Source organism: Lepisma saccharinum, chromosome 16 (assembly GCF_977018435.1).
Source record: "Lepisma saccharinum chromosome 16, izLepSacc3.1, whole genome shotgun sequence".
In the NCBI taxonomy this organism is placed as follows: domain Eukaryota; kingdom Metazoa; phylum Arthropoda; class Insecta; order Zygentoma; family Lepismatidae; genus Lepisma; species Lepisma saccharinum.
This window is the reverse complement of record NC_139244.1, coordinates 34,655,599-34,681,532: the sequence shown is the minus strand read 5'-3', so window position 1 is coordinate 34,681,532 and position 25,934 is coordinate 34,655,599. Positions and strand designations below refer to the sequence as shown.

At 38.0% G+C, this 25,934-nt stretch overlaps 1 protein-coding gene across 4 annotated transcripts in view; it reads right to left on the bottom strand.

Moving 5' to 3' along the window:
* Positions 1–25,934, bottom strand: part of LOC146000385 (uncharacterized) — an 891,759-nt gene that overhangs the window by 99,300 nt on the left and 766,525 nt on the right. For all 4 annotated transcript variants that reach the window (XM_083137967.1, XM_083137965.1, XM_083137966.1 and 1 more), the window contains exons 6-8: positions 22,203–22,321; positions 18,399–18,747; positions 15,049–15,291 (exon numbers count right to left, since the gene is read on the bottom strand). In XM_083137967.1, the coding sequence (XP_082994093.1) occupies positions 15,049–15,291; positions 18,399–18,747; positions 22,203–22,321 (711 nt within the window). The remainder of the gene's footprint in view (positions 1–15,048; positions 15,292–18,398; positions 18,748–22,202; positions 22,322–25,934) is intronic.

Sequence of the window (25,934 nt, the reverse complement as noted above, 5' to 3'; positions counted from 1 at the left end):
TGAACGCATTTCTCATTGTCACGGTCCTTCTTGCTGCGTTACATACCCTTTCCATGTATTGTTCTTGCTGGAAATCCCCAATTCCTTTGAGGACTCCATTGCGCATGCGTGCAGTGAACTTTTTATAGTGACTTCCGCACTGAGCACATACGATTCCTTTATGATTCCCTTGGAACCGCCTCTCTATCTGTTATATTATTCGTCCCAGTCAGGTGTGACGTTCACTTTGTCACCTTTTGCGGGGCTCCTATCTCGGAAACGAAGCCTCAGTCGTAAAAATGGAACTTTGACTTTTTGCTTGTTTTCGTGTGAGGAATCACCTCCCAAGCGTTGTAAACGACCTTTAGAAACACCCTGTATATATATATATACACACACACACACACACACACACACACATATATATAATTTAAGGTACGGAGTTTACACATACTCAGACAAGAGATATATTGAAATATTGTTAATTGTACAAGAACTTCAAGATATCTTATCTTGCAATAAACTTCCCTCTGCAAAGGACACTAACAAATCAAACGGATTGAGAGAATTCTGTTTCATTTTCCAGCCAGCTCTTTTTTATTTTTCTTCCTCGATAAAAATAAAAGCTAATCTCTGAAAAACTTGCCTAGGGGAATTAATAAATATGTATAAATTCAATGGGATTTGGATTAATAGAAGTTGCAATTTTTCACGTCGACGGAGGAAAATTCAAGCAAAATTCATGCATAATTCCCGAGCCAATAATTCACGCATATTTCCCGGAATTGAAGGAATTCTCGGTAAGTAGCCACCCTGTAGTTGAATACTTATAGAATCACTCGTATACATTCCCCGACCATTCCATTTTGGACCAGGCCACAACGCCCCCCCCCCCCCCCACCTCCCTCCCTGTAGCCATAGTGGGACATCGGGCAAAAGAGCGTCCGGCTGTTTGTTACGTGGCAGAATTGAATGTGGCGGATGCGAAAGTACAGTTCAAGAAACAAGTTTAGTTGTGAAGAATGCTGTATCGTTTGTTTCTATTTATTTGTTCAACGTCACTTTTCCAGTTTAGTGGGATCACGAGTAAAGTGCTCCCCCTGTGCTTAGCACCACTCCATGAAAGCGTATAGGGGGTGTGGGGGTAACGCCCCACAACTTTCTTGATCCGGTCGTGAGTGGAGGTGATGTGATCAGCATCACGCCCCTGAAACCCCCAGGTACCCATGTCCACCGCCGGGGCCGCTTCCAACGTTAGAAAAGTTCCCGGATTTGAACCGGCCGGTGATCGAACCCGGGACCTTTAGCATGGTAGTCAGGCGTGTTACCGACTGAGCCACCGCGGCCACTCGGGATCACGAGTATGAGAATGAATGACAACTGACAAATACAAAGAAACGCTCAGGTTGGAATCGCTTTTCTGCCACTTTTGGCTAAAGTTGCGAAGATGAAATTGATGACACACAAACATCCATGCCCAGGCCGAGATTCGAACCCGGGACCCCTGGCGTTGTAGCGCGATGTGCTAACCACTCCGCCACGGGGGCCGGATAGGAGGATGAGTGATGATATGATGAAATTGATGAATGCACTCAAAAAAGAACACCCAAGGCCAGGCCTGGATTCGAACCCGGAACCCCTGGCGTCGTAGCGCGCTGTGCTAACCACTCCGTCACGAAGGTTGGCGTGTGTATATATATGCATCCAAACTGGAACCTCCAAACACATCAACTTGCAATATAAACTTATGCCATTAAAACCCTTCTGAGACGACTTCTCTGTCTGAAGTAACTTCTCACGCCCACCCTTGCTGCAAGCAAGGCAGACTGCATCCACCACGTCACAAGTCCACTTGCATCACGGCCACCTCCCCTCTCCCCTCCCCTCTAAAACCTTGGACATGGAAGAGACGTGGCAACGGGGCAGCCTTTCCCCTGTCGAGGGACACGACCATTGGGCTCGGAGAAAGAATCGGAGACGAAGGTTCCACCCATTTGCAGTGTGCAATGTTGGTCAACATCGGGTCACGTGGTTCCACCCTCCCCACACTCTTTCGCAACGTGGTGACCAGTTCCTAATGTCGAAAATTACAGTCATTTTCTCTTCTCAAGCGAAGACTATGAAACAGTCCCCGCCTAACTAGCTCTTCAAACCTGAACCTTTTGGTAAAGCAGCATGAAATTTCACGCTTCAATTACGCCTTTATGCTGAAGGGGAGGGGTAAAGGGGGCACGGTCCATAAAGATATGGATAAAGAAAGCGATCCAAGAAAAGATAAAAAATACACCTTTGGAAAATATACAAATTCAAGAAACTTTAATTTCTTAATAAGCCTGTCTAAAATTCAAAACATACAGAAATTGTTGGGGAGAGACAAGAAGAGATAGGGAGAGGGGGGGGAGAGAGAGAAAGAGAGAATGAAAGAGGAAGAGAGAGAGAGAGAGAGAGAGAGAGAGAGAGAGGGAGAGAGAGAGAAAGGAATCTTATCGTCAGGGTGTATTGACGACATTCCCTCGCAGAAGGCGGATGGACCTTTCAGGTTTATTGTTAACCCTAGCAGGACCAAGGTTTGATCTGTTACATGCTGGACTAAGGGTGGCATTTTGGGCCACTTTACTATTCCGCTACATTTGTTAGTTATTTTGCACTACTAGTATGTTTTGTTTATTTAAGTCATAGTTTGTATATTTTTAATGTTTGTTAAGTTGTTTTTTTTATTTTGAAAGAAAAGTAAGTCATATTTTGTATATTTTTAATGTGTTAAGTATTTTTTATTTGGAAATGTACATCAAACATTATAACATTATAACACATTTCAGTTCTACATTGTCAGTAAATTACAGTTCCTGAGCATTACTCACTATTATTAGAAATTACACAGTTGTCACAGATCTGAACTTTCATGCAGTGTCTTCCACAGACACATTTACCACAGTCATTGCATGAAATTGTAGTTCGTGAGAGTTTGTTTCTTCTTTCTCCATTGGAAATGCAAATGTAACACCTATTTCCTTTTCTCGAAGCAGTTGCATAAGTAGATATATCTTTGGGATTGTCAACCGTTGACCTAATTTTCCTTTGAAGAACGTTTTCCATTGCCGTAACTGTATTTGCATTCATTCCCTCAATGTTCGCTGCTCTATCTGCTACATGTGGTACAATCAACTTAGATTGAAAAATTAAAATGGATAAAATTTTCTCTTGAATTTTAGCAAATATGAAAATACACATCTGAATTGACAATAAACAGGATTTTTAATTCTATTGCTCAAGGCAGTTTCGATTACCAACGCAAAAACTTCAAAAGTGGTACTTTATGCCACACCTTGGTACTGCTAGGGTTAATTTTAGACACAATCCCAGTGATTTATCAACACTCCCCCCCCCCCAGCGGGTCCGAAGCCCCGAGAATGACCTACCAAGTACTAAAATTCAAGTATATTTTCATTATAATTGTTAAGCATTTGCTGTATAATCGCGGGTTATTTAATTCCCCCTATCTTCAGGAAGGCAAGCATTAGATTTGGATCATAGGGCTTGAATTGACTGTACCTATGAAGATTCATGCACATTACTCCTTAAAATAATATGTCTAAAATATTAATCAGGAACTTTATGTTTCATCCATTCTTTTTCGCTTTTCTGCCACTTTTGGCTGATGCGAAGAAGGGGATGATAATATGATAAATTTGATGATGGGGGCATTCACAAAAGCAATCCCAGGCCGGGATTCGAACCCGGGGCCCCCTGGCATTATAGCACGGTGTGCTAACCACTCCGCCACGGAAGCCGGTTCAAGCATCCTATAATAATCGTTAATTAATTGTAGTTAGTTTTTAGACAAGTTCCACACCGTGCGGTTTAAGGCGTCGTGCTTTGGTCTCTGGATACGGGACACGCGCAGGTTCGAGTCTCCTAGGGGAAGGGTAACAACTTTCCTTCTGAGGTTTCGGTCTGTGTATGGGACCTGTGGCCATCCGTAATCGTGAGGAAATTGGGGAGATACGAATGAGCAGCGTAATCCGGCCATGGAAACTTACTGCAACGACTGGGGTTCGCCGTGCTGCCCACGCGTCGCCCCATAACTGGTTGGATGATCTACCACCTCAGGTGAGTGAGTACCATCAGGTGGGAGTAGAGGCCGGCAGTCGGTGGGCTGTTGCGCCAAGGGTTATTATTGCTTTTAGGTGTTTCATGGCAAGAATGTTACCGAGTTGAGACAAGACGAAACTGTCTTGTATGCGAAAAGGTCTCTTTCGTAATCGGCCTCGAGTTGTAAATATCTGTTTCGTTCTGGATCTTGTCTCTATTTATAAACACTCGTCAATGCATTGTGCCAATGCAAAAACTCAGTGTACAGAGGTCATTTAGAGAAACAGCCCTTCTTTGTAATTTTTCCTGTTTGACGCCGCGTTTCGACGCTACGAACCCTCCAAAAGTGGAGTTTTCCCTGAATGTATGCAACCACACAGAACAGGCTCGCAGTTATCACTAATGGATTAACTTTGCTGTTACGATAAACCAAATGTATGACCTATATAATCGAGTATCCACTTGATATGTCTGGATACGTCACATTAGTAATTTTGCCTTTCAAATATCACAAATTATAATTTACTAAAGTCTGTAACGAGTCAGACATAATAAGTCTTCTCTATATTTGACAGAGGCTTGTCTCGTCTTCATATGTCACGAGGGATCTGGTCTTGTTTAAAGCCGGTCTCCATTTCGGTTTCATAACCATTTCGTGGTTAAATTGAAGACCCTTTTTTGGTACTTTTTCGATCACATCATCGATATACTTACACAAGAGGATAGGGTTAGTAGAATGTTTGGAACTTCATGTACAAATAGATATAACAGTAGCACCCTTGCTATGTAATTTGGGGCACATTGTATGTTCCTTGTGTTGAATCCTACACTCGAGCCTTTTACGAATTTCCCGTAAATTAAATTTTTCCCACAACTTATCGTCTCTCCCTTCTCATGCAGGCAGAAGTTTGAGGTTCCCGAAAAGAGTAATTCTACATGTGGTACTGAACATTGAACGAGAAGTTTCACTTTCTGTACAACAATTTTTAAAATGAAAGTATTCTGCATACGTGAAAGTTCACATCTTTTAAAACCTTATCATTGGTTCGGCTCTTTAGTGTCAAACACTTATTTCTATATACACGAGCTCGTTATTAATTAATAATTAGTCACTCCAACTCCAATTTTCTGGCATCTATCGTTCGCTTTTATTATAACGCAATAGTATGTACTAATTATGCTCACTTTAATAACTTCCAGACTGATTTTAACTTACAAGCTTCACCTCACAGTTTGTTAAGTTAATGTGCTGCCATCTATTTTTATTCTCGTAAGTTCGTTGCTCCTTTTTGCTTGTAACAGGATGCGGTAGCGTCACCAGTATCTCCTTCTTTCTCATTCTTCTTTTCGTATCTCCCTATGCCTCTGTCATTATCAGTTTATTTAGCCATTCTTCTCCTTTTTCGTGTCTAGTTTATCCATGTCTTCCTCCTTATTATCTCTCTCTCTCTCTCTCTATATGTGCTTGTAGCTGTACTTTGAATGACTGTCAAGAAAATGAGTGGGAAGGGAACGAAGATGTGAAAATGCTTGTTTTTTTCTGGAGGACGATGAAGTTTTATATACCCCTAAGTACAATACAAAAATACGTACATATTTTGGATTAAAAGAACATTTGTTTACTTAATTGCCGGATAATTGCACATTCGGGACTTTTTGTGGGGAGGGGGAAGTTTAGGTGAATATTATATATTATTATATGTAATATAATATATTAAATATATTCAAAACAGCAATGAAAATTTAAAGGCTTACTTCTGAGGCAAGATTGAGCATAATTTCGAACCTAATATTTACGCCAAAATTGGATGTGACTTTACGAAAATAACACCAAGAGATGGCGTCACGTACAAGAAATTGATTAACATCGCTTTTGTAGTCAATATTACAAAATCTCTTAAAATATAACCAATTTATTAATTTCAACACATAAAAGTCATTCTAAAAATTGAATATAATGACAAACAGATTCATTTTGCTTACACAGTTATCCGTAAATACAGAAGTCTCCCATACATTTGTTTGAGTTGAGTGTGGAATAACCGGAAAGGCCCAAACATTGTTAAGCCTTTCATATGATAAACACGATAGAGTGATTGTCGAACTTTTGGCATAGTCGATTGAATTTCAATTGACTAATAAGCTCAAATAAGAGAAAAGCTATATTATAACAATAATACTTATGGGACAAAAGCAAAATAATTATTGAGAATTAAGCAAGAAGCTTAAGAAATTCCATCAACTGTTCTCATATTATTAAATTGTGAACTAGTTAGAATTTGAATTTCAATCATTTAATCTTATTCTCAGTGTCCAAAAATATAATCCCAAATTTATCCATACAAGAATTAACTCTCAACTGCTGGCAATGTGAAATATCAAGAGCGTAGATACCCCGGGAATGGTCAAGAAAGCTTACCTGACCCTCCCTTCCTCCTGGAATAAAGAAAATCACCTACTTATTATTCTTCCTTTCTCTCTTATATCTGTATTTCTATTCTGTTCTTTGACTGTATTCTCTTTCTATCTATTGCTTTCCCTTTTCTCTGTTCTAGTATTTCATCGTTCGTCACTACTTCCTATCTTCTTGTTCATTTCATTTTCTCCATTCTCCTTCCTTCTGTCGCATTTCTCTCTCTCTCTCTCTCTCTCTGTCTGTCTGTCTGATTTCTCCTATCTTTCTAATTTCTCTCCCTTGATTCAGTATTTCCCTTCTCTATCTCTCACATTTTAATTTCTCTTCTCTTCATTTATATATGTCTCCATTTATTTCTCCTCAAAAACATTTCTTTTTTCTCATAACATGCACAGTTTGACCAAGATAAGAATATCCCTGCGGTGCTGTAGTCGAATTTTCAACCGTAAGCGAGCGAAGGAAGCGTGGGCGATGCAATCAGCTACTTGCATTGTTCCTGCGTTAACACATTGTGCAGCATTGTCAAAAGGCATTAGTGAAGGGGAAGCGAGAGGAGAAAACAAACGACTCCGCAGTTCGCGAGTTTGCCGGGAGCATTTACGTCTTCGTTAAGCTGTAAACATACATCCATATAATGAAATCTCTATATTTAGAAGGTATTTGAGAACATCATCGCAGTGAACTACGCGTGCACAGCCGCAAAACAGATTTTCGGCTTTGAATTAACGAAACATCATTTTGCAAACTTCATAAACATCAACAATAATTTCAGATGTGAACTAGGCCAATGCATTTCCGTTTAAGCTAGCAGCTTGCTAAGCGTTTTTAAGGAGCCAAGAAGTGCCACTGAATTAAACAACGATTTAAAACTCTATTCGCACTAAAGATAGCAATACATTTTCAACCTTACTGAATAGTGCAACAGCGTTAAAACAAAATTGAACGATTTATATTAAATCTACATTTCAAATCTCATTTCCAAAGTTCTGTAAGGTGTATTGATAACCTTCCATTTATTTTTCAAAGAAAATAATTCAAATATGTTATTAAACGTTAAATTTAAATTATCTGTGAACACCGAAATGAAGAAAAGATATGAATAAAGTGGGTAAATACATAGTGCCACATGATGAGGGCAAGCTATCCTGTTTTTATAAGGGGAAAGAAAAGTTCAATATATAAGCCATCACACATAAAGTTGTATTTCTTTGGTGAATATTATTTCAAACGGATTTACTTTACAATACGAATAATTAGTTCTTGCATGGGCCTTATAGTTCAAAAAATATTTTAGTATTTGTTAAAATTCGTGTATTCCCGTTTCGCCTAAAGCTAATTTAAGCTGAAAGGAAAATATATTTCAAATAATGGTAATTTTGAGAAACTTGCACGTATCCAGGGGAGGGCTCGGGGGTCTGAAGCCCCATCCGAAATCCTACAAATATCTAATTTAAGTAGTGTACAATGGTAATTAATTTTACTTCATTAGCAGGATTAAACATCTTGTACTATAAAAAGATATACTGAGATATTGATCTTCTGGGCTTCTACCACCCCTCCACGTTTTCGCCTTTAGATTGCGGCTGCTGATAACGGATGAGCCCCCTCCGAAATAAAATTCTAGCTACGGGCCTGATCGATCAGACGGTCTTTGTTGTACGTATACGATGATGAACGTGAACACCAACAAATGTGCAACATACCCTTAATATGAACAGATGATGAAATAAGAAGGTCATACACACAGAAAGTACTAATCGATATCCAAAATAATACATAACGGTAATATATAGTAGTCAATAGCCTTCAGTTATGTTAAGTTAGGTCAGATTTGGATAGGTTAGGTTTAGTCATATTAGTCAATACCCTTAGTCATATTACATAAATGTATGTGTGTCTCGTGTAAATAATTTATAACTGCCCCTTTGTCTTCCTCTATCGGGTAACTACAACCACTAGCGAACGCAGGTTTTATGTTTGCGGAGGAGGCTGGAATTGTAAAGGTGAATATCACAGAGGTGAGTTCTGGTTAGTGTCGGGATACATTATAAAATATTTCGTAATTTCCACATTTAATTTTCGTTTTAAAAGTTGCTCAAAGAAAACAATGGTAATCGGAGGTTATCTTAAAGGGAATTTGCATTTACGTGTCTTTATATTTCATTATTCGGCAACAATGTCACCTTTTCTGCCATTAAATTGAATTGAATTGAATTGACTTTATTGCTGGGCGAGGTTCAGCTGGTGCTGATCTACCACCTAACCCCAAAAAGTACAGATTGAAATAAAAATAAAATAAAATTCAAGACTACAAAGAAATTGAACAAGAAAGTACAATAAACTAAAAATGGAATAAAATCCCATGCAATAGAATAGTTGAAGATAAAAATTAAAATGAAATTCAAGCTTACAAAGAAATTGAACAAGAAAGTACGTACAATAAAATAAAAATGGAATAAAATCCCATACAATAGAATAGTCAAAAATAAAAATTAAAATAAAATTCAAGATTACAAAGAAATTAAACAAGAAGGTACAATAAAATAAAAATGGAATAAAATCCCATACAATAGAATAGTTAAAAATAAGAATTAAAATGAAATCCAAGATTACAAAGAAATTGAACAAGAAAGTACGTACAATAAAATAAAAATGGAATAAAATCCCATACAATAGAATAGTCAAAAATAAAAATTAAAATAAAATTCAAGATTACAAAGAAATTAAACAAGAAGGTACAATAAAATAAAAATGGAATAAAATCCCATACAATAGAATAGTTAAAAATAAGAATTAAAATGAAATCCAAGATTACAAAGAAATTGAACAAGAAAGTACGTACAATAAAATAAAAATGGAATAAAATCCCATATAATAGAACAATAGAACAGATTAAAATAAAATTAAGATAAAATTCAAGATTACAAATAAATTAAACAAGAAAGTACAACAAAATACAAATGGAATAAAATCCCATGAAATAGAACAGTTAAAGAAATAAAAATTAAAATGAAATCCAAGATTACAAAGAAATTGAACACGAAAGTACGTACAATACAATAAAAATGGAATAAAATCCCATACAATAGAATAGTCAAAAATAAAAATTAAAATAAAATTCAAGATTACAAAGAAATTCAACAAGAAGGTACAATAAAATAAAAATGGAATAAAATCTCATACAATAGAACAGATTAAGTTAAAAATTAAATTGAAATTCAAGATTACAAAGAAATTAAACAAGAAAGTACAATATAATACAATAGGAATAAAATCATATACAATTGAACAATAGTAGCAGTTTATTAGATGATATAGTAATTGAAGTCGAGAAAGTTGATAGTAAGAAAAAATAAATTCTGGCAACTCACAGTATTTTTCATTATTCATATGTTGATTTACCCTGCTTCTGTTCGTTGATCAGCGATTCACGGAGCATATCGCGAAAACGCGATTGTTGCACTCGCTTTGACTCGAGTTCTTCACTGCTTTAATTGGAAAAATATTGCTTTTCTCAAAATTTCGGGATGGGCTGTAGCTCCATCAACTCTCCACTTGCGTACGCCAGTGTATGTAATCATTAAAATATGAGGTAATTCCGCAACTAGATCAGTTGAGTTAAGGGAGGAATGGTGATTATTGTTACATAACGGCTGAAAGAGTAATTAAAGTATGTTCAATTCCGGTTCCAATTCGGTTATAACTACTCTTACCTTCGGAGGAAGGCGAGTGAAGCCAAGAACAACTCCTGCAGACCCAGTTATGCGAGCACCAAGAAAGCAAATGGGGAAGCCACGTGACGCAATGAGGCGATTTTGTTGTGAAGAGCTTTCGAAACAACGACTTACTTATGCATCGATCGGTTTGTCCCCCCACGTGCTACCGATCAAACAAGAATGTCCACCGTCAACTTCTTCCCTTGTTTTGCAACTTCCACTCGAAAGTATAATCTTCGTAACAGCCCCTTTCCCGTGTTATTACGCGTAATGGCCTTCGCCAGGTAAATCGTCCGAACGCACCTGCACGTCACAAGACAAATGTCGTGTGCAGGGGACGCACTTAACATGTACAGTCATCAGCAATAAAAAATGGGACACCTAGAGTCTGAAATACTCCCTTTCCTGCTAGGCGTTATGTGTGTTGCATAACTCTACGGGGGTGTAGTCGTTACCATTGCAAATTTGCTATTAACATACATTTATTGCAGTAGAGTTAGGCAACCCACACACTGCCTTGAAGAAAAGCGAGTATTTCAGGATCTAGGATTGTCGATGACTGTACATAGGAATCCAAAAATATTTTCGTCTGAATTGGTGTTTTAAGTCCACTTTATGCACAGATAGGCTAATTGGGACTGAATGTACAGTTTAGAGTGGGATCAGAACCACTGTGCCATTTGCCTCCACTAGTATCGAACCCGGGATCCCTTGACTACAAGGCGACGACGTTATCACTGAATCTAGGACAATTGCGAAGATTTTGACAGTGATGGTCATTTTACAAATTAATGGTAGGACAATTTCGACGATCAGGACCTAACCTAACCTAACCAAAGACGCCACAGAGTTAATAAAGCTGTAGAAGGTTGGAACAACCAAATAAATGGGTGGCTTGGAAGACCGCATCCAAAAATCCATGATGTTCTGGGCTGCCTCAAGAGCCAAGCAGAAGACACCAACATCAAGTACATGCGGATGGAACTCAATCTAGAAGGTCAGAAAAGGAAGAAGCGTGACGAAAGAGTTGGAAAGTGTATTCGCACATATGAGGAAACGGGTGACTTCAAAAGGCGTCTGTTGGCTCTAGCCCATGTTCAAAAACTTGATTGAACCAAATGCGCAACTCAATTAATGGTCAGGACACAAATACGAGCCCCACGGAAGATTGTACTGGCTGTGAGTCCAGAGGCTAGACCATTAGTCTGAAGAATTCAGTCCAAGATTTATTATTTGGAAGAGAGGTTGACATTTCCACGGCATTCCCTAGACTGAATACGCACAGGAAATCTTCAATTAGAATCCTATAATGAACTGTCTTTAACATATGGTTTGAATATATTCTTTCATAGTTATAGTATTCTTAATTGAAAAAAATTGCGAAATTATAATTTTTTACTGAATCAGACTGCAAGCTATGTGTATTTACATATGTTCTAATTTCAACATTTAAAATTTTTATTTTGACATGATATTTTTTGTGTGGATGCTACATGTCTGATAAAAGTGGGTCTTCGGTCCCGAGTCGAATTAATAAATGAATATTGAATATGAATATTTCAAGAAACGACATGTTACAAAGAGTTCATACATTTGGCAAACCTATGCTCAGCATATTTGCTTTGCAAAGTCCACTTTATGCACAAATAGACGAATCGGGACTGGACATGGAGTTCCAAGTGGAATCCGAACCACTTCACCGGTAGTGGCACTCGGGATTCCTTCATTGCAAAGTGACAATGTTAATCACTATGCACTAAGCAAATGGTTCCTTCAATTAAGTGAACATTTCCATATTTTATTTCCTAGGATCAGCGTTGTCCTATTACGTGATACTCACTATCTTACTTTAAAGCACGAAACGTATTGTCCTTTACTTGTATACCTTTAAATCCTTCCATTTGAGGCCCAGTTTCAGTACGGAAACATGAAACTATTAACAATTTTCACTAAGATTAAAGCTTTGTTATTTCATCTTTGAGTTATGCCAGTGACCAAGATCTTGTACGTTTCTCTTGCATTTTTTGAACAGTTTTAAATGAAAATTTCTTTTTGTTCTTCCATTTTGTGTACATACCCGTAGCATCTCTTCTATTAGGTCTCATATGTAAATAAACATTGTGTATCCATTCTGTCATTCTTAACACTTATTTCATAATTTATATGAACTCTAAGTGAAACTTTCAATCACTACATATTTTTTCCTCTAGTTCTTCAAATATTTGAACCACTTTATTTTTTTTTTTAGTTTTTCCGCTATGCGTTTCTTCAAACCCTTTGGTTCCTTCACTCTCTTTTATTACTTTCACCACGTGGGGCATAATTTAGAGAGCTTTCTCGTCTAACAATTCTTACAGGATGTGGATTTTTCCCATCTTTCAGTTCTTCCACTGCGTAAAACTTTCCATTACATCTTCCCCGTTTCTAAGTCTAAATTAATCTGGCTTCATTCACTGGGGAGGATTAATGCTTCTTCCCCTCCAATATTGATCAGGGGCCCTCTCCCTCCCCTCCCCTCCGGCCATCCGCACTTCAACTTGCTCCTCTCGAGTTAAATCTCTTTTTCTCTCGAAAGATCCGCATCTCCCAAACCTCAGACGATGCTAATAATAATCCCGGGCAGGTCACGGAGAGAGCCTCTCTCCTCAGTGGCATTCACCGGCGTCCCTTCTTTTGTATTCAACTATCAGTGCTTGGTGCATTATTCAATAGAATTTATTATTATGGTGCATTTCATTGAATCGGCTGGACGTGGATCGTTTCTTCTCTCCCGTTTCTAGAAGAACCGGTCGCCCCAAGTTTTTTCTCTCCTTCAAAGTGAAAACTTGCTCTCGTCCCATCTTGCCTAACTTCAGCGTAAAGACTGCCAATTCTCCCGTCCGGACCCGTAACTTTCGCCACGGCACAGCCACGACATCTAGTGGCACAAATATGTAAGTTCTGCTATGCTGACCGAACTACCGCGTTATAATCATTTGAACCTAGGCAGCAAGTATGGCTACTTTCAATCCGTCAAAGACCTTGCAATTAAAAATTACACCAAAAGATGGCGCTGATGATTCCTAATCCATTTAACACAGGTTTGATATTTCCAGTATGATAGAAAAGTGTAATAAATATAATCACTTTTCGTGCCATATTGCATAAACGAGATGTGCAAAATATCTCTGCCATGTTTGTTTTGGTTCATGAGAAATACGTCTTCAAACACTGCTGAAATTCAGTGCTGAATTAGAAACGAAACGTTTGTGTAGGGCGATGATGACGTCACTATTCTGTGCCCGGCTGCTACTCTCTAATTCATGAATACGATTTTTTCATGTTGAGAAAGCTACAGGTATGCAATTTACTATTAAGGAAACATGTATTATGTAATTACTTATAGTACACCGTCTGGGGTATTTTCCGTAACGAAAACTCAGTATTTCGATTATTGAACAGAAAGTTTCAAGTAGAACCAATGGCTGTAGCCATCAATTGACTAGTTTTGTCCACTACAGACAGAGATTTTCAACTAGAATATCGTATATTTGATTTTGTTGTTTTAAGTCCACTTTATGCACAGTAAGGCTAATCAAAAACTTGATGGGCGCGAGGAGTGCAACAGCCCACCCCCTCCCAGTAAGAGAAAATTAGACCTCTAAATTTTTTTATATAGTTCTGAAAAATCAAACGTGCCTACGTCAATTTCATGCTTTTTAAAACTAGCACTGGTTTGTGTGTTCCAAAACCAGAAATATTTTGAGCCCCTCTTCGCAATAAAAATGCCAAACATTTTCTAGTTGACCTTTTTGGGTCATGTTACATTAATCTCAAGTTAAAGATATTGCCTCAAAATAAAATTAGATTGTAAATCTCATATTTTAGTAAACAGTACGTTGGGAGAAGCTCTTGTTAAAGTTGAAGTTCATATATCAAATTCATTTTGTTTTTTTTACGTTGCTCTTCTACTTCTCGGGTTAATTGCGACGACGAGGATGAATTGGATGATGAGACAATACTTGATCAGGGTTCAAATTATAGGCAATCAAAGTATGAGTAGGGTTCAATATATAGGATGGTACAAATTTCACAGTTACAATTTAATTCTTAATTATTGTGAATAATAAGTTATAAATCATAACCAATAAGACTTTCTGTACGCCGTTTGGATGCAAGTATTAGCTTGATGTACAGTCACCGACAATAAAAATGGGACACGTAGATCCTTAAATACTCGATTCTCTGAAAAAAAATGATCACGTTACTTTTTATTTAAAAGCAATTATGATTTTGAATTGCTGATGATATTTGGGATTCATAATTTTTAAATAAAAAATAATGTGATCAAAACTTATATCTGAAATAAAAAGAAAACAGACTGCTGGTTTTCACAGTTAAGTTGCTATATTACAACAATGTAACATTGACAACATCCATCGTATAACTGATTCTTTTTTGTTTAAAGAAATTTAACCATTGTTATAACTGTATCTTTAGTCAAACTAAAAATAAATGTCTGATGAAGGGAGCGTGAGCTCTCCTGAAACGTCACAACGAAAAACTGTATTTTTATTCTTGTAACAACCGTAGACTACAAGAGAAATAATGCAAGCAATGCGTACATTCAAGAAAACATATTAATGAATGTAGTGTTATGACCAATTTTGAGATTTCTTTATATGATTATATGATTAGTGCAAAATGGTTACTAAAGCAAATGGGAGGGGTTTGGACCAATTAAACCTTCCACTTAGTTACGACCATGGATGTTACAATAATTTCACTATTGCGCACATGTTAACCACATAACATCTCTGAAAATACATATATTGAGGTCATTTTGAAATATTGGAGGTCACGTACCTGGACTGTCCATGTCTTCGTCTTGCTTCCTGTTGCCTTTGAGCTGTTGCCAGAGGAGCCGCTCCCGTTGCTAGAGCTGTTGTTGGTTGTCGAAGATGCAGACGTGCTGTTTTGTTGTTGCGAAGACTGCTGCTGTTGCTGTTGTTGTTGCTGCTGCTGTTGGGTCTGTTGCATTATCTGCTGAATCAGATCCAATTGTTGTTTAGTTAGGCCGTCATTGTTAGCAGCTTGTGTTGTGGATGCCTGGTTTGAAAAATTTAAACAATAAATAGTTTTACATGAAATATTTCAACATTGAAGACATATAAATTCATTTCTGGGGTAGAGGTTGAAAGTCTCAGATTAAGTTATTATTATTATTGATTTTGTTTATTTTACTTCACTTTTCTGCCACTTTTGGCTAATCGTGAAGATCACAGTTTTTGGTTATGTGATATAATTTTTGAAAGGACACTGATAGAGAACCAATTCCCAGGCCAAGATTCTAACACGGAACCTCTGGCGTCGTAGCGCTCTGTGCTAACAACTCCGCTATGGAGGCCGGCTATTATTGTAATACTTATAGAAAAGTATTCGATGGCTTATTTATTATACCCCTAGCTACCATATTGAAATGAATATTTTTGATTTTTTATGTATTTGGGAGCATAACAAGAGCGAGAGATAAAAAACTGCTTGAACAGGACACATTCCTCTCTTTTCTCTTCTGACAGCGGCGCGGGACGTGGGGAGCCAGTTGTCCACCACATTTTGCCCCCGCACTATGGCCGATATAATTGTTAGTATTTGTCCGGTTATAATATATAGACCTTCTAGTGGTCGAGCTCCGATTCAAATTACTGAGGGTGGTTGCTAGTATTATTCAGACTAGTATTTGGTTGATAGGGTAGAATTGCAGACCTGGAAAATTTCTTTTATTGGCATAATTAATAGAATTCTAATGGATAAGACTAGTGCTAACACCCCCCAACTTATTTGGGATTGACCGTAGAATTGCGTATGCAAATAGGAAATATCATTCTCGTTGAATATGTACTGGCGTTACTAGGGGATTTGCTGGGGTAAAGTTTTCTGGATCTCCTAATGTTGTGAGAAATATTACTGGAAGTTGCATTAATATTAAGATTGTAATTATAAATCCTAATATATCGTTGATAGAAAATATGGATGAAATGGGGTTTTATCTATATTACTATTAATAGAAAGAGGATTATTAGATCCAGTTTGATGTAAAAAAAAGTAAATGAACTATTGATATTGCTCTTAAAATAAATGGTAGAAAGAAGTGAAAGGCGAAAAATTGGGTTAACGTGGCGTTATCTACTGCAAGGCCCTCCTCAAATTCACTGTAATAAAGTAGTTCCTAAGTATGGGATAGCTGAAAGTAAATTAGTATTTACTGTTGCTCCCCAAAATCATATTTGACGTCATGGTAGCATATATCCAACAAATGATGTTGCTATTGTTGTTAATGCTGATATTGTCTACCAAGAGGAAGTAAACCTTTCTTGCCCCCACCCCCCCGCCAGTTTAGGCACCCAATCTCCGCCACTGCCTTCTGGAATTGTCCCTGCTTGTCGTGGCTACGTGGAAGGACTTCATTTTCGTCATGTTGTGGATGTTCTCAATCTTCTGGAACTCTGTCTCTTGACATTTTAAATAGCGTCATCTGCTTGAAACTTTTCTCTCATTCGAGTAATTGAGATTCACTTGGGCGTATCTCTTTGAAACTCTTCCCTAAAATGTACCTGCACTCCATTTAAACTGTAGCACTTTCAGTATTACTTAGAACTTTATTCAAAATTGAATTTCGTTTCAGCCATTTCGTCAACAATTACCCTCTCACTCACCGTGCCCATTGAAGATTTGGGATGTCGATAGTTGTGGTCCTTCCTCCATCCCTTAATTTCCACCCCCTGATATGGATAGTACAGTGAGATGCATAAGTATTACCAAGCCAAATTGTCCACCTCCAAGTTCGTGCATTTTGCTTTACCAAACGAGAGCTTCAAGAACGGCAACAAAACGCCAAACACGCTGGTGACGCCCTCTGTATCAGCATACTTAAAAACACGCAGGATTCAACAGAAAAATTGATAAAAATAGTCATGGGCAATTTGCCTAGCAATACTTGTGCATCCCACTGTACAGCAGTTTGTACTATCGGTCTCTCCCTACATTGCGTTTCAACTAGTGACACTAACTGAAAACGTGTTCTTGTAGCAAAGATTTTCCAAGTTTGTTGGTTAACGAATCTCTAATAGAGACATTGAAGAGGGAACATTACTTCGATAGTGTAATACAATAATGATCATAAACATTGATAGAAGTATTGTGCAACTATTACATTGGACTTAGTTTGATGATACTATGTTATTCAAAAATTTTAAGTTGCCTCGGCAATCTATTGAGAAACTGACTTCGCGTGCCCCTCGTTCTAACGTGTAGTTGCTCCAACGCCCGCCAGGTGGAAGGTTTCGCAAGATGGCGGCTTGTGGTAGGTACTGAGAATGCATTTGTCTCCTTAAATTTCAGGAAATGAAGTCATTTACAGTGGTTCAACGGCACTTTCATGCAAATTGTAGTAAGGAGGCAGCTTCAGACACCTCCATACGACGATGATATATACCGTTCCGTGAATCAGGATGTTTGTGCAAGGATAAAGCAACGGTCAACCATAATTTTCAGAGGACACTGTGAATTGCGAGGCCGGAAAAATCTGTTCCCTTAGCTTCAAGGCAACCGGGTATCCCACAAACAACAGTGTGCCGTATTTTAAGGAAACGACTTCAATTCAAACCACATCGCATTACCCAACTTCAGGCTCTCAAACCTAAGACAAACTCTCACGACATTCGTTCTGCATGAGGATTGGGTAACTGATTAGTGAGAGCCATAACTTTGTTGGTAAACCAGTATTCACGGATTAGGCTACATATCACCTTTATGGAAAGATGAACACGCACAATGTTCGAATTTGGGGCATGGAAAATCCAGGTGGCGACTGTTGAAAATCAACGAACTCCACAAAGTCAACGTCTTTTGTGCGTTCTTGGAGAAAAAGGTTTATGGTCTATTTTTTGACGAACCAACAGTGAGTGGATCAACATTCCTTGATAACTTTATGGCCTGTTCCACTAGCCGCCAATTTGCTCACTGCCTCCTGGCGGGCATTGACACAACTACACATTAAGAACGTGAGGCATACAACAACTTTATCAGCTTCTCAGCGGCAATGTTAGTTTTTAAATGAACAGTATCAGCACTAACGTCATCAAACCCAGAACATGATTTTGGAAAGCCCTGTAGTGACGTCGCCAGATCCGGCAAGTAGGGAGGCTGTCACCTACCTGTTGCGAGGTTCCTTGACTGCTGGCTGTTGAGGAGGTAGGCTCGCTTACGGCAGAGAGCAGTTGCTGGAGCTGACTGGGTGCCTGAGTAGTGGCCGGCGGAGATCCCGAAGGATAAGGGGGAGGCGGAGGAGCGTACTGGATACACGTAGCGATGGGCGAGTCTTCTCCGGCGGGAACGACCGTCACAGCGCTCACGGTGGCCGTGGACGTGGCGGTGGTGGCGGGCGTCGAGTGGTGGTTCTCCGTGTGCCTGCGGAGGGAGCGGGCGTCGCAGTAGGATTTCCCGCAGCCCTCCGCCTTGCATTCGTAAGGCTTCTTGTTCCTGTGAGTGAGCATGTGACCGTTGCTGGAAGATAAAACACGTTATTGTGAACACTCTGTAGATACATATTCATAATACATATAGATACACAGGGTGTTCCGTAAAATATTTAAATTCTAACGTTCAATAAAGAAATAAGATCAAAATGAACCTTTTGGATATATAAGGTAATTTTCTAATTTTTATCTCTTATTTATATTTTTGCGTGTGATGAATGAGAACCGAGCTATGGTGTGATAGTGTTTATTGAATGATTCTAGGACAGAATCACGGCAATCATTTCGACGCGTATCTGGCGAGACTATTTACTGGAATGCAAATGTGGAAGTACTTAGAAGAATTTGTGAGAAAACGAGGTCAAACCAGTAACATCTCTCTAGACTTGTTTTTGTTTTATTAAGTGTTGCTTCTTGAAGGACACATATGAGATGTTCTGTGGAATGATAGACAGACATAAGTGGAGGAACAAGTTAAGTGCTAAAAGGGGAAATTGAGGAAAGCTAAAAATAAGTATGTTCGGTAGAGAATGAAGTAATGGATGAAGTTACAGTTCTGGTGTGTAGAACATCAGATATTTGCTCACTGAAGACTCGTTGTTTCTAACTTTTCTGAACATTTCTAACTCAATTGATGAGTATCAAATCTCGCAAAAAATAGTATCAATACTGTGATAACTTGTTACACAACCTTCACTAATATCGTATTAAGGTAAATGTACAATGTGTATTGTACTAATGAGTCCAAAAATATGAACAGTCCAAAAGTATCAAATATAATTTAAATCTCATTGTACATAACCCAACAATATATTTATACAATCACTCAATTCCAGAATTGTAATAGGTTAAGTGTAATCTCCCTCGTATTATAGTGTTATTCCATGGTCATGACATGGCTGGTATCACAAAATGCATATGAGTCATTCCATGCCAAATCAACACAGATATGTGCAATTTTCAACCTGACAATCTCCGATTTTCACGAAATTTGGGGAGTTGAAACTATGCATGGAACTTAGTAACTATGAAAATTTTTAGTCCCGTACGTCTTGTAATTGTTAAATTATTCAAGGTCAAAGTTAGCAGAAATTGCCCTTTTTGAGCCCGCTTAGCTGTACTAAATGTGCTGTAACTCCGCCCCTATTTCGCCTAGGAAGCTCAAATAAAGCTTATTGTACAGGGAATTGAACAAGCTTTCAAGTGATAGATAACAAGCCTACCTTTGGATAAAAATATAATTTTGTCACGTGACCTTAACTTTTGACCTTGAATATCTCAAAACATGTCATCACCAAAAATCGTGAAAAAAATATATTTGGTCCCTCATGCCATACTATAAAACATATCTAAAAATCATTCTGGGACTGCAATGGGATCAGAAGATACAAAATATTATGTGTAACTATGTGACTGATAAAAGCCTCATTACATGAACTATGACGAGTCAAAGTCTTTTAACACCCCCTACAAAATGTAATGGAGTTATCCTGGTCCTGAAAAAAATAGGTTAGGCACAGGGAGATCCCTAGCTGTGTGTGTCAAGCGCAGGTCCGGCACATTGTTGACCGCCATATTGAATTCAACGCAAAAATTTCAAAGGAAAGGGTGTGAAGTGATATACAAATCAGGCTAGAACTTCACGAGAAATGAAACGGCGAAGGTTTTTACAAAGTATCTTTAACCAGTAAAAAGTTATTACTGCATGCTTGTAACCATTTTCTCCATTTTGAGGTGTTAAAAACAAAGTATTAAGAATGCTCCTAACGTGTTAGGAACTCGTCGAGACCACGCTGACATCTTGGGAGAGAAAAAAGTATACGCACCATTGCATATGATTTTAATCAGCAACATTCACCAAATACTTGAATAGTGGAGAATATTGGGAAAAGTATCTCAAGCAATTACGTGACACTTCCTTTGGAATGAAAAATTCTTCAGTGACGAGACTATTTTTTAAGTTCACGGTAAAGTTAATAAAAATTATATGCAATACCTGTGATTTGATAATCTACAGTAGACAGATCCCAGCCGAATGGTTGTTGCTGGTAAGCTAATGATGTGGTATGGAAAACGGGAATGGTTGGTCCATATTCAACAACGAAACCTTAAATGATGAGGACTTCTTGGATGCGTTAAGTGAACAGGTTTTTCATCCTTGCTTATGGGATATGGCACTTTTCCAGAGTTTTGAAACAGGACAGTGTGTGACCACACTATGTGAACATTTTGGCAATTTCTTCATGGTAAATTTCTAGGTAGATTGATGGGCAGACGGGGATATATTAAAAGGCCTGCATATTCCCCAGATCTAACATCTTAGGAGGACTTTTACCTTCAGAAACATTTGAAGAGAATGGTGCATGCACTAAAATCCCTGATATTGACCACCTGAGAGAAGGCATAGTTGCTGCTTTCGATGATGTTCCACCTGCTACATTGCCAAATGTTCTATGTGAGTGTGAGAGACGTCAACGAGTGTGCCTATAGGAATATTGACAACACTATAATGTGCATATATCGTAAGTGAAAGATATGTGTATAACGTCTTGCTGCCTAAAAAGAAGTTGGAAAAATCTTCGCTGCTTCATTTCTCGTGAAATTCTAGTCTGATTTAATATATCACATCACCACCTTTCCTTTGAAAGTTTTGCGTTGAATTCAATATGGCGGTCAACAATGTGCCGGACTTGCGCATGACACACACAGCTAGGGATCTCCCTGTGCCTAACCTATTTTTTTCAGGACCAGGGTAACTCATTTACATTATGTAGGGGGTGTTAAAGGACTTTTGACTCGTCATAGTTCATGTAATGAGGCTTCTATCAGTCACATAGTTACACATATTATTTTGTATCTTCTGATCCCATTGCAGTCCCAGAATCATATTTTGATATGTTTTAGAGTATGACATGAGGGACCAAATATATTTTTTTCACGATTTTTGGTGATGACATGTTTTGAGATATTCAAGGTCAAAAGTTAAGGTCACGTGACAAAATTATATTTTTATCCAAAGGTAAGCTTGTTATCTGTCACTTGAAAGCTTATTCAGTTCCCTGTACAATAAGCTTTATTTGAGCTTCCTAGGCGAAATAGGGGCGGAGTTACAGCACATTTAGTACAGCTAAGCGGGCTCAAAAAGGGCAATTTCTGCTAACTTTGTCCTTGAATAATTTAACAATTACAAGACGCACGGGACTAAAAATTTTCATAGTTACTTGCATAGTTTCAACTCCCCAAATCTCATGAAAATCGGAGATGGTCAGGTTGGGGGCTGTGTTGATTTCGCATGAAATGACTCATATGTAATCATGTGAATCACGGACGAGAATAAAGCTCATCTAATCACCTAAACTTGATTTTTTTTTAGTTATTTTCATCAGTGGGTGGAACGACAATCACTGTTCCGCCTACGAAAACAGCAGTAAGTCCTGCAAAGTAATCTGAAATGGACATATTTAGTAAGGAAGGGGTACTCACAGGTGATCTTGTCTCTTGAACGCCTTCCCACACATCGTGCACACGTACTTTCGCTCGTCACTATGTGTGAGTTTGTGCTTCGCAAGGGCAGACGCGTTGCCGAACACCTTTCCACAAACCTAGAAGAAGAGAAACAGCAATGTATATTTATTTCTATTTTAATCTATATTACTTATTTGAAACATTCAATACATAAACTATTTAAAAGTTACTGATTTGTTATACAGGGTGTCTACCAAAATAACAAATCCAAAATTATTGACTTTTTCATGACTTTGTCTTGACCTTTCCCCCCTTTTCTTAACATTTATTTAATCACCCCCTACTTAGGTATAGTTGCAAAATTAAGAAAATTGATATTTTTACTCAATATAAAAAAAACCTAGCACAAGGCCGGTTAAGATGAAAACTGAAGTTGTACTTTAAAACATATTTAGACTTGCTTTAAATATTATTGCACGTAAAAAATAAATGAATGCTTCAGACTTCATCCTGGATGGGGAATGGCCACATTACTTTATTTCATATTTTTACAAAACTTCACGCATACAAGAATGTAATTCTTAAGTAACAAAATGACTAAATCTTAACCACAACTCAATAAAACTTTTGATTTCCAAATATTTAATTTTATCAAATCCTAGTACAGGTATATGACAATGTAAGTTCATTATACTGTAAAAATATATATAATCCTTGATCAAAAGCATAATTTCTTGTCATTCTTGACTGGTAGACACCCTGTTAAAGCATCTTCTGCGTTTTCCATATCCTTAATTGAGGCATTAGTTGAGGATCCCACTTCGGAGAGCCTTCTCGTTTCCAGCCAAAGAAGGAAGCTTTCTCCAGTCTCATTTGTGCCCTGAATAAGATGCCACAGAAGTCGCCATTGAAACTAACCTGCATTCATACAATATAGATGGTACTGGGATGAGACAATTCTCGATTTTGTCTCGAAAGTAGGAAGAAAATCGAGAATGAAATTTAAATATCGACATGATGACGGGACTTGTCGAGACAAGACCGAGAAACTGATAGGCTTGCTCAGACAGGAGACGAGACTAGACAGAGCCATCACTCACCGAATCAATCAGAATTCAGAACATCAGTAAATATACACCTCTTTAATTTTTTGGTGACAATAATACTTCAAATTTACATATATGTATATACCAGGAGCATATATTCTACGCGAAGTCTGAAGTCTAGAGAATAAAATACAGGAGAAAAATCGGTCAGAAATTGTAAATAATATAATTCATATCAGTGAGATGATGATGCTGATTCTGGAGTTGGCAACCTGATTTCTTATGAGTTAGTAATCTGATTTAATATGAGTTGGTAACCTGATTTAATATGAGTTGGTAACCTGATTTAATATGAGTTGGCAACCTGATTTCTTATGAGTTGGCAACCTGATTTCTTAGGAGTTGGCAACCTGATTTCTTGTAAATTTATGTCTCATAGCCCAGGACCAGTGACATAGTGAGATAACCCAGATATTGGACCCAGTATACGCTACTGGTATATACAGGATTATTGAAGAAGAAAGAAAGTGTTGGAAGCCATTATTTCCAACGGCCCTGCGAACAACACATTACAACTGAAGGCCATGGGCGTAGTTAGGTAGGGGCTAGGCTAAGTTCCCCCAAGAGCCTAACATTAGTCCCACCAAACGCATGCGGTACAGGCACAAACTAATTAAGAAAGAGAAACTGCACAAAAAATTAGAAAACTCAATATGAAACTTTCATGTGTTGTTGCTCTTATGGTGTGATAGTCACTCTTAAGGAAAGAAGTTCAAATTATGTTTTGATGCAGGCGGTATACAACAGAAGGTAGATGCAGGGTGCGATTTATTCTTTATAAAAGTTGAAGTCCATGTGAATTTTATGGACCATATACACGGACAAGATTTCAAAGAAAATACATCACCGTTACTTCTATTAATATTACACCTTGGAGCGCAAGGCACCTGTAAACGTAGGCCGAATGGAAATATAAAAATCAAATCATTACAAATGCTTTAAATGGTTTTGTATGGAATGTCTAAGTTTGTATCAACAATCTGTGTCACATGGAAGAATCAAAGCGATCGTCGAGTTGTTTTCAAACACTTTGCAGTGTATCCTCATCAACAATACCAACCCATGTTGGGATTTTGTTTAATATCCTGTACGAAAACTATGTATTTGATATATCCCCAGACAAGTCGCAGGGTGTTAGATCCAGACTTCTTGGTGGCCAACGTATGACATACCTGTTGGACGACCATCTTACTAAACTGGTGAAGAGACACAACAAGCAGTGGTACTCTTTCTGTGATTATCATCTGCGATACCGTAAACTTAAGGTGAGTGTACACTTATTGGTTTCGGTTTTCTACAATGTTATACATAAAATTCGGTTTTAATACGTAATTGTTTAGGGTTTGGTAATCGTGAATCCGTAGGCGACCGTGGCTCCCCCTGCAAAGTCACGGAGTTGTCGTTATCCGTAGATCAATAGCTCGGTGGTAAGCCCTTGAATCGGTTGTATGTGTCGACTCCCTCAGACAAGAAAGACGACCTAATTAAATAGGCACCGGATCTAGCCTTGCTTCCGCAGGCAGAATAAAGTAATGAGACTTCTAACTCCCGACCTCCTTTCGATTCGTATCCTTTGAAAAACTGCCTCCCTTTTTCCATCTGCTGCCATGGCAACGGCAGTCGTTAAGAGAAGCAGCATTCAATGGGGGAATGGAGGCAAACTATGTTCGATCCATCGGCGGAAAGCTCGGTTACAACCCTTCCTACAGGATCCTCACAAAAGACTCAACCAGCAGAAAATTTTACGAATTGTGAGGCTTTGCCAATGTTTTCTTTCGGTACGGGAGGCCGCGTTGTGGTTACTCGCGTTGCCGGAACTGCAAGTGCTCGTAAGGGTAAAAAGAGGTGGATAAAAATTGACTTACCATATACGAGGGGCGTTTAAAAATTAAATAATTTAGCTCAACTTTTTCTCATCCTTGATGTGGTTTATTTCACTTCACTTTTCTGCCACTTTTGGCTAATCGCGAAGATGAGGACGTTGTTGTTGATGAAGGGATACTCACAAATAACACCCACACCCAGGCCTTGATTCGAAGCTGGGACCCTTGGCGTCGTAACGACCTGTTCTCATGCACATCATCATATTTATACCGATGCAAGTTACGGCCAACTTGCAATCTGGGTTTGGTAGATTCATGCTTGTGTTTTTTTTTATAATATCCGCAGAATTTTCTCATAATGTTTTGCTTCTCTGTACTGTTGTTAGTTATTGAGAATGCTATTTTTCTTGGAAGAAAGGTTCCGATACTCTTGAAGTTGGTTTGTTCTTGCGTTCATCGTAAGAACTACTCAAAACATTGTGGTATGCTCATAAATAAAAACTAGAGCCCGGAAGTTTGGCAAAATGCCTCTTTTTATCTACTGGATATATTGATAAAATTTTTCTGGATATACGATTTTTATGTTGTTTCGAATGTTTTAGAAGCCTTTTCATTTTGCCTATTTTGCCTATTTGGGACCCCACTGCCTATTTTTAATTAAAATGCCTTTTTTTGCCTTTTTCAATGAAATTGGACCATTTTTTTTTTTTAAAAAAAGTGTGTATATAAATTATTTTTCTCCCAAAAGACGTTGTTGGCATTTATTTTTTTTCCGTTTATTATGTGAATAATTTTCGCCTTATTTAAGTAATATTGAACTC